Source organism: Benincasa hispida, chromosome 10, assembly GCF_009727055.1.
Source record: "Benincasa hispida cultivar B227 chromosome 10, ASM972705v1, whole genome shotgun sequence".
NCBI lineage: Eukaryota > Viridiplantae > Streptophyta > Magnoliopsida > Cucurbitales > Cucurbitaceae > Benincasa > Benincasa hispida.
The window spans coordinates 3,886,883-3,899,038 of NC_052358.1; the positions used below are offsets into that span (position 1 = coordinate 3,886,883).

The 12,156-nt window shown below is 36.5% G+C and overlaps 1 protein-coding gene across 1 annotated transcript; it reads left to right on the forward strand.

Annotated features, from left to right (window-relative positions):
• The first annotated feature begins 651 nt into the window (after positions 1–651).
• LOC120089290 lies at positions 652–9,329 on the forward strand. Its single transcript, XM_039046714.1, has 3 exons — positions 652–930; positions 1,162–1,341; positions 8,904–9,329. The coding sequence occupies exons 2-3, from the start codon at positions 1,183–1,185 to the stop codon at positions 9,069–9,071; spliced, it is 327 nt and encodes a 108-aa protein (XP_038902642.1). The 5' UTR covers positions 652–930; positions 1,162–1,182; the 3' UTR covers positions 9,072–9,329.
• The last annotated feature ends 2,827 nt before the right edge of the window (positions 9,330–12,156 follow it).

A 12,156-nucleotide genomic window follows, 5' to 3' on the forward strand; every position in this document is an offset into this window, starting at 1 on the left:
TGATTCATGGGTTCACCTAATATAATCCAAACCGATCCAAACCAACTCGAATTTATTATTAACTTTAAAATATATTTTTTTATTACATATAACACAATTATTTATAAATATATTGATTTTAATTTTATTTAATTCTAATATTTCTTTAATAATTTATTATTCAACAACTCTTAAAAATAGTGCTTTGCACTTTAGAAAGAAAATTTTCACTATATAAATTGAAATTGAGCTGTTAATCTTAATTCAATGAAAATAATATAACAAAATTTTAAACAAATGACCTGATTAACCCGAACCAACTCAACCCAAATATTTCATGACTAGGTTGAGTTCATTTTTTAATAAGAATTATTTGAGTGTAAGAAATTTACAACTGAACAAGGTTGGATCTAAAAAGTCTTTCAATCCAATCCAACCAAAGTCATGAACACCTCTATATTTAATAACTTTCGCAAATATTGCTAAGTTTGAACTAAAATGTTGGACATTACTATTGTGAAAGTTATTGTAAATTGTAATTCTCAAAAATACAAATAATAATAATAAAAAAATTGTAATTAGTTGCTGCCTTGTGGAAGGCAGTCGTGGCGCGCGTGTTAAAACGTGCAGCTGAAGCGCGTCTGAATTTCAAAGCAGTATCTTGTAGTTTGTCGGCGACCTTCTTCCCAATGTGCAAGTTCTGAAATCGCAAAATAAGCCGTTTACCATATTCCAAAGCTCTGCCTCAGCCGATTTAGAGTTGAATTGAAACTGCTCGTAACTATCTTCCGCTTCCTTGATTATCAAGCAATCCACACTGTTCACTACAGGTGCTGAAGCGCTTTCTGATTCACTATCTTACGCCAAGTTTAGTTTCAAGAAGCTACCACGAATTCTCCCTCAATTTTGATCATGAACTTAGGGTTTTCTCAATTCTCATAGCTGTCCATAGTAAGTTCTTCTTTTCTTCATTTTCGATCCTCCTTCTGATTTCTTGACTTCGATTTATGCCAATTCGATCGATCATTTTTTGAACCTGACTCGAGGTCAAATCGTTACGGTCGGAGTTTCTCTGTGGTTTCTGATTTTCCAACTTGTTTCATGTATATACAAGGTCTTTTATGCCTTTGTTGAACTCAATGCGGCTGTGATATTTATTTATTTTATCTTAATCATGTACAGGTATAGTGACAGTCTCTTGGAATGATGTCCAGATCCATGTTACTTGTCTTTTTGTTTGTTATTCTCATTATCACTTCGCAGTTCGAGTGGAGGCAACAACTAGTACCTGAGGTTGACAACACGCTAAACTCCCAGAAGCAGCAGCAGATATCAACGAGGGAAGAAGCAGTTAAGGAGAAGGTAATAAGTCTTCTACAATTACACTATCAGCCGTATCCTTTTCTTTTAAATGGATTTGTACTTGTGCTTGTAATTTATAAGGGTCTGTCTAAATTGAAATAGTGTCGAATATCCGTATGTCATTTGTGAAATCTGAATGACTAGTTCACAGGCGCATAGGGATGTGGAGTGTGGATTAGTAGCTGTGCCTGTATCATGCTACATTCAGGGTGTAGGATACATACTAATTATGTAATCAAGTGATTTCTTTTCCCTATGTATAGTTACAGATGGCATGTAAAACCGTGTGTCTGGTCCATAGAGGTGCTAGGTAGAGCTGTAGAAGAGGAATGAATTATCAATAAATTTAACTCAACAATTTGAGGAGTTCTAGGAGAGGATAGCGAGCCAACAATGCATGATTCTGATAGGCCCCTAGTAACAAAAGTGTATGAAAGAAGAAAGAAAACCATAGAAAAGTTAGAGAATGAGATAGGAAAATGAGATAGGTGAATGAGGCAGAGAAGTGGGCCCTAGGAATATTGTTAGTTATGTGAGGAAAGGAAGAACAATGGGGGGGGGGTACCAACAACTTGAAGTAGGATTTGTTAAGGCCATTGAGGCCATTGAGAAGGTAGCGAGAATTTTGGTGTAACAAATCTCATTATGGGATTTAGAGGAGGGAAGGGAGCTCTCGAATTCTCCCCCTTTTTAATAAAATAAGGAAAAGCTTCCAAGCTTATCAATTGGTATCAGAGCAGTTACCTGGATATGGTGGGAAAAATGGAAGCTCGAATGGTAGCTATGGAGGGAAAAAGAGAGATCGAGGAAAAGATAACACTACAATTGAAGGAGGTGAAGGAATGGATGGGGAGTATGTCCGCTTAGATGGCCCTGGTCCTATCAAGGTTGGACGTGATGAATAGTTCAGAGAAGCAACCTCCATCGTCCGAGAGGACCACATTGGAGAAAGGGAAGCAGACAACAGAAGGATCATCATCTCGAGCAGGGAATTAAGAAGGGATCACGCACCTGGAAACAAGGAGATACCATTGTTTGATATGCGGTTGAGGAAGTTAGAAGTGGTTGATTTTCAAGGGAGAGGATGATGAGAACCCCGACGGTTGGTTGCACAGAGAGGAGCGGTATTTTGTGGTGAATTGACTATCGGAGAAGGACAAATTGGATACTGTTGTACTGTGCTTGGAGGGGGAGGCGTTGGACTGGTATCAATGGGAGGATGACTGGTTGCCGGTAGGAAGTTGATCGCAGTTTAGAGAGTTGTTCTTGACAAGGTTTCGACCGGCATGTGAAGCAGATCGGTATGCAAGGGTGATGCGGCTGCAGCAGGAGACGACCGTGAGAGAGTATCGGTGGAAGTTTGAACGGTATTCCGCTGGGTTGAACGAGTTGGGTGACAAGGCCTTGGAGAGTAAGTTTGTATGTGGGCTTAAGGAAGAAATCCAAAGTGAGATGAGGAAATTAAAGCCCGAAGGCCTGAAGGCCAAGATGCAGATGGCCCAACTAATCGAAGAGGACCAATTACTCCAACGACGATTGGGCAAGTGAGTCGGGTCGGATAGTAACAATAACCCGAATACGAAAGCCGGGTCAAGTGCAAGCGGGGCGAGCAATCCGAGTAGTCGAATGATCACGATCAACCCGAACTGAGGAAGCTCAACGGGTTCGTTGACGACGATCATTTCCCAGGGGGGAAACGGGAGCAAAAGGAAACGCCTGCGCACGTTTCGGAGGCTGTCGGACGTAGAAAGGAAGGAGAAGAGAGACAAGGGGCTATGTTTTAGATGTGATGAGAAATTCAGCTTCGGCCATCGCTGCAAGAAAAGAGAGCTGCAATTTATGTTTGTACAAGAAGGGGAAGATCTAGCCGAGGAAGGAGAAGAACCCGACATAGTAGAATACAAACCGGAAGAGACATTGCGGGACGACATGAAGGAGATTGCGAACTTGTCGTTGAACTCGTTGGCAGGATTAAGTTCACTTAAAACAATTAAAGTGCGGGGAGTTATCGGAGACCGAGAGGTAGTTGTACATATCGATGGGGGGCGACTCTCAACTTTATTACTTCCGAGTTGGTCACTGAGTTACAGCTGCCGATAGCACCTTTGGAAGAGTACGATGTAGTACTGGGCTTGGGAGGTTCGGTCCAAGCTGCTGGAGTGTGTAAAGGTGTGTTCATAACTATCTCTGATTTATCTATAATACAAGATATTCTTCCCTTACCGTTGGGCAGCACGAATGTCATTTTGGGGGTGGTGTGGCTGGAAACGTTGGGGGCAGATCACATTTGGTTATAGATTATCAACAATGGAGTTCATGATTGGGGAGTGGACAGCTCAGCTACAAGGAGACCGGGGGTTGGTTAAATCGTAGATATCTCTGAAATCCATGGCAAAGGCAGTGAAAGGAGGGGGCCAAGGCGTTTTGATCGAATTGAATGCATTAGACTTGAATCGGGACAACACCATAGAAGAAGAAGACAAGACTGTTGGAGAACAATCTGATATACCTCATGAGATTCAGCAGTTGCTTCGAAAGTTTGAGGAGGTATTTCAAATACCGACAGAGCTGCCCCCAACTCGAAGCCATGACCATACCATTGAATTACTACCCGGAGCTGGGCTGATCAATGTGAGGCCATACGGTTACCCGCAATTCCAAAAAGATGAGATCGAAAAGATGGTCAAGGAAATGCTGATGGCAGGGATAATCCAGCCTAGTCAAAGTGCATTCTCCAGCCCGGTTTTGTTAGTCAAGAAGAAGGATGGAAGTTGGCGCTTCTGTGTAGATTACCGAGCCTTGAACAATGCCACGATTCCAGATAAGTACCTTATCCCTATAGTTGATGAATTGTTAGATGAATTGTATGGTGCTACAATTTTTTCAAAAATTGAGTTGAAATCAGGATACCATCAGATTCGGGTACACCCAAGCGATGTCCATAAAACAACATTTAGAATGCACGAAGGTCATTACGAGTTTCTAGTGATGCCCTTTGGTTTGAGGAATGCTCCATCCACTTTCCAGGCAATCATGAATGATATCCTCAAGCCATATCTTCGTCACTTTGCGTTGGTATTCTTTGACGACATCTTGGTGTATAGCAAGACATTAGAAGAAGATATAGGCCACTTATCGACTATCCTGGAGGAGGTGATCGAAAATCAGTTGGTAGCAAACTTGAAGAAGTGCCAATTCGGAGCCATGAGCATCGAGTATTTGGGACACATCATCTCGGCACAAGGAGTCTCAGCCGATCCAACCAAATTAGAGGCAATGAATACTTGGCCTACCCCACGGAATGTGAAGGAATTACGAGGCTTTCTTGGTCTCACGGGCTATTACCGGAAGTTCGTGGCTAACTACGGTGCTATTGCCTTGCCACTAACTCAGTTGCTAAAGAAGGGGAACTATAGTTGGAATGAGGAGGCATAAGAGGCTTTTCAACATCTCAAGTCAGCTATGATGTCTGTGCCGGTGTTGGGACTACCTAACTTCAATGAACCTTTCGTTGTGGAGACGGATGCTTCAGGAGTGGGAGTGGGGGCTGTCCTGATGCAAAACAAACGACCATTGGCGTATTTAAGCCAAGCACTACCTCCTACCCATCGCTTCAAGGCAGTGTATGAACGAGAGTTGATGGCCATGGTATTTGCAATACAGAATTGGAGGCCCTATCTATTAGGAAGACACTTTATAGTTTGCACGGATCAAAAGAGTCTCAAGTTTTTATTAGAGCAAAGAGTGATAGCAGGAGAATACCAACGATGGATCGCCAAACTCATAGGATACGATTTTAACCTAATACAAGCGTGGAACAGAGAATTCAGCTCCCCCGATTGCCTGCCTCATGTGAACTTGGTTTGCTCAGTGTAGTAAAGGGACTAAATACTGCTGTCTTTATTGAACAAGTATGCAATGATGAGGAATTGAATGGAATCCGGCAGGCTTTGTTGAATGACCAACCGGCACCAGTAGGGTATAGTCTATGAGGGGAGCTTTTATACTACAAAGGACGGATTGTATTGCCAGCTACTTCACCTACCATCCCCCTTTTACTACAAGAGTTCCATAGTAGCCCTATAGGTGGTCATCAAGGGAGTTTGAAAACATATCAAAGGCTGTCCAAAGAAGTATATTGGAAGGGTATGAAGTAGAAGTACAAAAATTCGTGGCCGAGTGTGGAGTATGTCAACAGGCCAAGTACTTAACATTATCTCCCGCTGGCCTCTTACAAGCTTTATCGATCCCGGATCGAGTATGGGTGGATATCTCTATGGATTTCATTGAAGGACTCCTTAAATTCGAAGGGTTTGACACTATCATGGTAGTTGTAGATCGTTTATCCAAGTATGCTTATTTCATCACCCTTAAACACCTATGTTAGGAATGCAGTTATGTCGAAGTACAGCTTACCATCCACAGACGGATGGACAAACAGAGGTAGTAAATAGAGGAATTGAGACCTACTTGAGGTGCTTCACCATGAGCAACCCCAAACAGTGGGCTAAATGGGTACCTTGGGCTGAATTTTGCTACAATACATCCTTCCACACAGCCACCCAAGTTACCCCCTTTGAGGTACTATATGGTTGCTCTCCCCCATCGGCGCTTGGATGCACCCACAGCACTAGTCTAGTCAATGAGGTAGACATTCAGTTGCGAGACAGAGATATCATGTTGGCAAAACTCAAGGAGTCATTGAACAAGGCCCAACAACGAATGATAAAATCAGCTAATACTAAGAGACGAGATGTGGAGTTTAGTATTGATGGTTGGGTATATCTTAAACTTAAGCCTTATAGACAGCCTCCTTGTCCAATCACAAGCATCCTAAGCTGGCACCAAGGTTCGTATGACCATTCCAGGTGACTGACTACATAGGAAAGGCGGCATATCGCATCGCCTTGCCACCCGAGACAGGTATCCACCCTGTCTTCCATGTATCGGTTCTGTGCAAGGCCACTGGTTGTAACCTACCGAGGGTACCGATCCCTCCTACAATGGCTGATGACTTGTCCTTCACAACGCAACCAGCTGAGCTGCTCGGTATACGCACATCACCTACCGAGGACCAGCAGTTAGAGGTATTCATCCGTTGGGGGAATGGGGACATGGCCGATGCAACATGGGAGCTTCCAAGCATCATCAAGGAACAATTCCTTGATTTTTACCTTGAGGACAAGGTGGCTCTTTTGGGGTGGGTAATGATAGGCCCCTAGTAACAAAAGTGTATGAAAGAAGAAAGAAAACCATAAAAAAGGTAGAGAATGAGGTAGAGAAGTGGGCCCTAGGAATATTGTTAGTTATGTGAGGAAAGGAAGAAAAATTGGGGGGAGAAGGTAGAGAAGATTTTGGTGTAACAATCTCATTATGGGATTTAGAGGAGGGAAGGGGAGCTCTCGAATTCTCCCCCTTTGTTAATAAAATAAGGAAAAAGCTTCCAAGCTTATCAGATTCATGCTCGCATTAAGAGTTTCATTTTACTCCCTACTTGTAACGAAATGTTTTTTTTTTCCTGGTTTAAATGTAAAAAGAAAAAAACTATCCAAGTGCAGCGATATTTACTTTTCAGGATGTGACAATAAGTAAAATGCATCTGTTTCCTTTATGTGTGATGTACTAGAAATAAAATAGTAATCTAGCCGATACTCTTGGTAAGGTTTGATCAATAAACATTTTAGTTAGTTTACACATTGGCAATAAGTAATAATCAACCCTATACTCTTGGTAAGGTTTGATCAATAAACATTTTATTTTGTCTACACATTGGCAATAAGTAATAATCAACCCCTTGCTGTGGAGATAACATTGGTTTGAAGCAGCAATTGTAACCATTTCCAAATAAGCGCCTGATTTTTCTGTGGAAGTGTCTAAAAGATATGGAGAATTCACTACCTATTAGAATATTATCAACCTTTGTTTTTAATTGTCATATTTTGAATATTGGCAAGCCACTCTTTGAGCTCATGTTTGAAGACAATGTTTTTCTTACTATTGGTAATATCTCATGTCATTCATTCAACTACTTTTTGTTTCAGATGTTACCTTAATTTTATAACATTGAAAGCTTGCTTAGTCGTAGGTTAGATTGCAGTTCCTGGTTACGAAAGGATTTTTCCGCACAGTTGCTTGAAAAGTATCCAAATTCTATCAGATTGACCTGAATTAAGACAATTTAAGCTTTCCTAGGTTAGGATTATATTATGTTTTCTGCCTAAGGTTAGACTTGAAGTAAACATATTATGTTATTTTCTACCTGAGGTTAGACTTGAGGTAAAAATATTTATGAGCATATTGTCAAATGAAAGCTTAAATGATATCTACCCCTGAAAAACGAGTTAAAATTGCACTGAATTCTGAAGCCAGTTAAATCATAGAGGCATTAATTTTTAACCAGGTAGAGAATCATTATCATCTTCTTTACTCCGAGGGGTGCTGTTTGTGAGCCAATTTTTTTCTCTCTGCCTTCCAATTAGTGACAAGTTTCTTTTCGGGTCTCTTGTGTGATCCAAAAAGTGTGTTTATCTGAATCCATAGTCGTGGCCCTTAAAATTGTATGAATGTTAAAATTCCCTGTTTTTGAATGTTTAAGTTTAAGACTTCCCCTTTGACAATGCCTTTAAAGAAATTGACGGAACCATGAAATGTGTGTATTATACAATTTTATTTTCAACCTATATATCAGGTAGTAGTTTTTTCCATGAAGTATTTTTTCAGCTTTGCTTTAAATTATACATTTCTGTTTCATGGAGTTATTAAAGGGGTGATTTTGATATTATCGAAAGGTTGGAAGGAATATTTGAAACTTCAAAAGCTTGGGAGCAGCATTTGAAACTAGTTATAGTTTAGAGAGTGACAAAGTAATCTGGCCTTGAGTAAATGATAAGCATCTTTTCAGCCGGCAGGCGTTTGGATAATTAAACCCTTTCTGTTTAAGGTTGGACTTAAGTAAGTACACCATAGAAGTTAGGTTCAGCTCGATGACTTCTCCATGCAATGTTAGATAGAACAACGAGGTGCCTTTTTGGGTAAGAAACAGAACAATATAACTATAGAAAGAATAAGGACGAGCTGCATTGGTATCTGCCCCTGGAAAGACCGGTTAAAAGGCACAAAATTTAAAAACCAGTTAAATCTAAACTTGAGAGGCACAAAATTTTTCAACCAGATAAAAGAGAATCATAAATGACTACTTTTATCTGCTTCTGGATTGCACCTGGCTTTGATTTCGGATTCTGGATAAGTGATTTTGGTTACTGACAGAATGATTAGTTACAGGAACTCGAAAGCCTGTCAGTTGATATGACAAAACTTACGAAGTAATAAAATTTTGAAATATCGTACCAATCCCAAATTGTATTGCTTGAGAATTACCTACGCGCCTCCATTTTAGATGGAGGGTACAACATGACATCTTGAAGGATCATGGGGGGTGCTTGAAAATCCTGCCCTTTAGTTCTCTTTTTTGTTTGAGCTGTATTTTATACATTGTGGTATTCTACTATGTTTTCTTTTCTAGTAGAGTCATTTTACACGTATTACATTGAACTGGTGTGTAGATATTGTTGTCACAAGAAAGGAATATTCAGAGGCTCAATGAAGTTGTGCGAAGCCTCCGAGAACAGTTGCAGCAGTGCAGAGGCAGGAACATTACAAATGGGACAGCCCTGCTGAGTGGACAAGGACATATTCTCGAGCTCGAACGACTTCATGTATTAGAGGACTGATGGAAGGACGCCATGGCTAACAACCAATAGCTAGCTCGTCTGTCACACTGGTTTTGGTATGTCCTTTTCATGTGTAGATATATCATTTATGTTCATAATTGTTTGGAATGTTATTATTGGCCGTGGATAAGAATTATTCCACCAAGCATGAAATTTAATTATCCTACTAAGGTAGGTTTTCCTGTTCCTGGAAGATGAGAGGTATTTACTAATCAAATTCAATCTCAATCATGATTTATCATTAATTTCTCCAAATAATTATCGGCACTAAGTCTTGTTAAAAAACCAATCTTGTTTCTTAAAGCTTCAATTTTGTCCTTATATATCAGGTTTTCTAATCTAGTTTTTATTGTCATTAAATGTTAAAAACTAAGCGACAAAATAAATGATGTAATGTTAGAATATTAAAATTAGTGTTAATAGACTTACGTAATATCTTGTTAATTAGTGAATTAGTGGAATTTTGATGAAGGAAAAAGTCATCTAAGAGTTTCTAATCCCTCCAAATTTCTATAAATTGGTTGAATATGAATTTTATATTCGAGGACACCTTTTTTCCCTTCTAAATTTCTGTCCATTCACTGAGAATTATACATTTTAAGGAAATTGATATTTTTAGCGAGAGTAGCATATGCAAAATATGCATTATTTTGAATTTATCATGCATCTTCCCAGATTCCTGTGCTAATGGGACACAGGTGGATTACCATGTTTCTTCCTCAAATTTTTTTTTTTTTTTTTTTTTTTTTTTTTGAAAAGTATTGTAATTAAAGTATGAAGTGGGAGATCAAATCTCATATCAGAGGTTAATAGAATGAACATTATGCCATTTGAACTATACTCTTGTTGGCACCTCAAATTTATTTATGGTGTCCTTTAAAAGTGGTACTTTAATAGTAATTTATTATGAAATTTTAGTCTAATCCCCAACCAATATTTCATTAATGTCTTAAGATTTATAAAATTTTCATATATAGATTTCGGTTACATTTTTGGATGTTTATAATCTTTTGATCCATCAATCAATTTAGTGCGTGTATATATATATATATATATATTACATAATAGATTTTCATTTTCTTTGATCTCCTCTCTTATCAATCATTAATTTTCCTAAAATAATTTAGGTTCCGTTTGGTAACTATTTTGTTTTTTTATTTTTATTTTAGAAAATTAAGCTTATGAACATTATATTCACATCCAAATTTCTTTATTTGTTATTTACTTTTCATCAATAATTTAAAAAACCAAGTCAAATTTTAAGAATTAAAAAAAGTAGCTTTCAAGATGTTTTTATTTTTGGAATTTGATTGAGAATTCAACAATTGTACTTTAGAAAGATGCACATCATTGTAAGAAATGTGAATGAAATAGGTTTAATTTTAAAAAACGAAAACAAAAAATCAAATGGTTATCAAACGAGACCTTAATGTTTATTTTGTTTTCCATTTCTTTTGGTATACTTACTAAAATTAAGGAATAAGATTATCTTTATTTTATGTTTGTCGTATCTCCTCTTTTCCAACCTTATATATATAGTTCCTCAAGTTTGTGATTTCTTCATCTTCTTCATTTCGATTTCTTCATTCCAATGTCTTCATTATTGTTGAATATGTTGGTGATATATTTAAAAATGTCGAATATACCGACAATATATTAAAAAAATGTAAATATACATCACATACATTGTTTGATATATATATAAAACAACATATTCGATATATATTTCAATTTTCTAGAAATAGACTAACGTATACTTGATAAGTAGATGAGCAAGATAATTTATTTAATATATCATTTCATATACCAAACAATTCATGCAATGCATTCCTATATTTTTCAACATATATGTAAACACAAAAAATAAATCATATGTACAATTTTATATTTGCATTCTCTAATTACCTGTATATTTGACATATATTTTTTGGTGCATTCAATGTATATACCTTGTTTTCTCCTTTAAAATTTCTTATTGATTCTTGCTTTCATTACGAGGAATCGATTTTTGAATGTTTGGAAAAACTTTTCTTGTGTATGTTTGGAAAAGAAACTCGTTTTGGAAAGTTCATAACCAAGCGTGATATGAGAAAATTTCCCTTATACGTGTCTTTTGGTATTATTATTATATATATATTTTTGAAAAACATTGAACAATAAGAGGCCTAAACGAGTAAATTGGACAAGACTTTAGAATTTAGGGTAAAATAATAACCCATTAGGCTATTTTTGTTATATATATATAAAAAAAACATTCCTATTTCTTTTTCTTTTTCTTTTTTCTTTTATTTTTTATTTTTAAAAAAGAAATAGGAATGTTGAATAATTATATAATTTGCTTATTTATTTAGACTATTTTGGAAGAAAATGATTATTTTTAAATTTAGAAAAAATGAACTAACTTATTTTTAAATATAGTAAAATGTTACTATATATCATTATTCACATCTATAGATTACCTTTTTATATATTATTTATTATTATTTTTTTAAAAAAATTCATATCGATGAAACAATATCAATATTTTAAATGTATTGATTAATCATAAATAAAATGAAGAAAATTAACAAAAGTAAATATATTGATAATAAGACAATAGTTTCATTTTTGTAAAATATAGCAGAATAAGGAAACTATATAAAAAAAAATTTAAAAATTACCTAACAAATTCATAGTATCCTGATCCTGGTGACAATTTTGTTCCCTCTCAATGCTCCCAAGGGTTAGGAAAAATTGACTCTAAAGATAGATTAAATCAATAATCCGTGAATGCTTTAATCACAAAACTCAATAAACACTTCAATGTGCGAATAATTGTAATTGTATATAAAAAAAGATTGAGATTTGAGAGAATAATTCTCTTTATTTTTATAGTCTATTTGTGGTAACTTAAATAGTTATATTTATTTTAGTAGTATGAAGTTGTGTATTTTGAGAAAAGACGTATCCTTCTATTAAAGTTGTGTCACACATAAATAATCCACCATCTTATATAGATTCGTGCTATTCTAATATTTTAAAATTAATTTTATGAATATTTGTTATAATTTAAACTTTTAATTTTGATTTAGAATTGATGCGTAAA

Bases quoted from the DNA above. Each gene is read 5' to 3' on its own strand.
- LOC120089290 (XM_039046714.1), top strand. From the start codon at position 1,183: ATGATGTCCAGATCCATGTTACTTGTCTTTTTGTTTGTTATTCTCATT. The intron at 1,342-8,903 runs GTAATAAGTCTT...ACTGGTGTGTAG, and splicing joins AAGAAGCAGTTAAGGAGAAG to ATATTGTTGTCACAAGAAAG.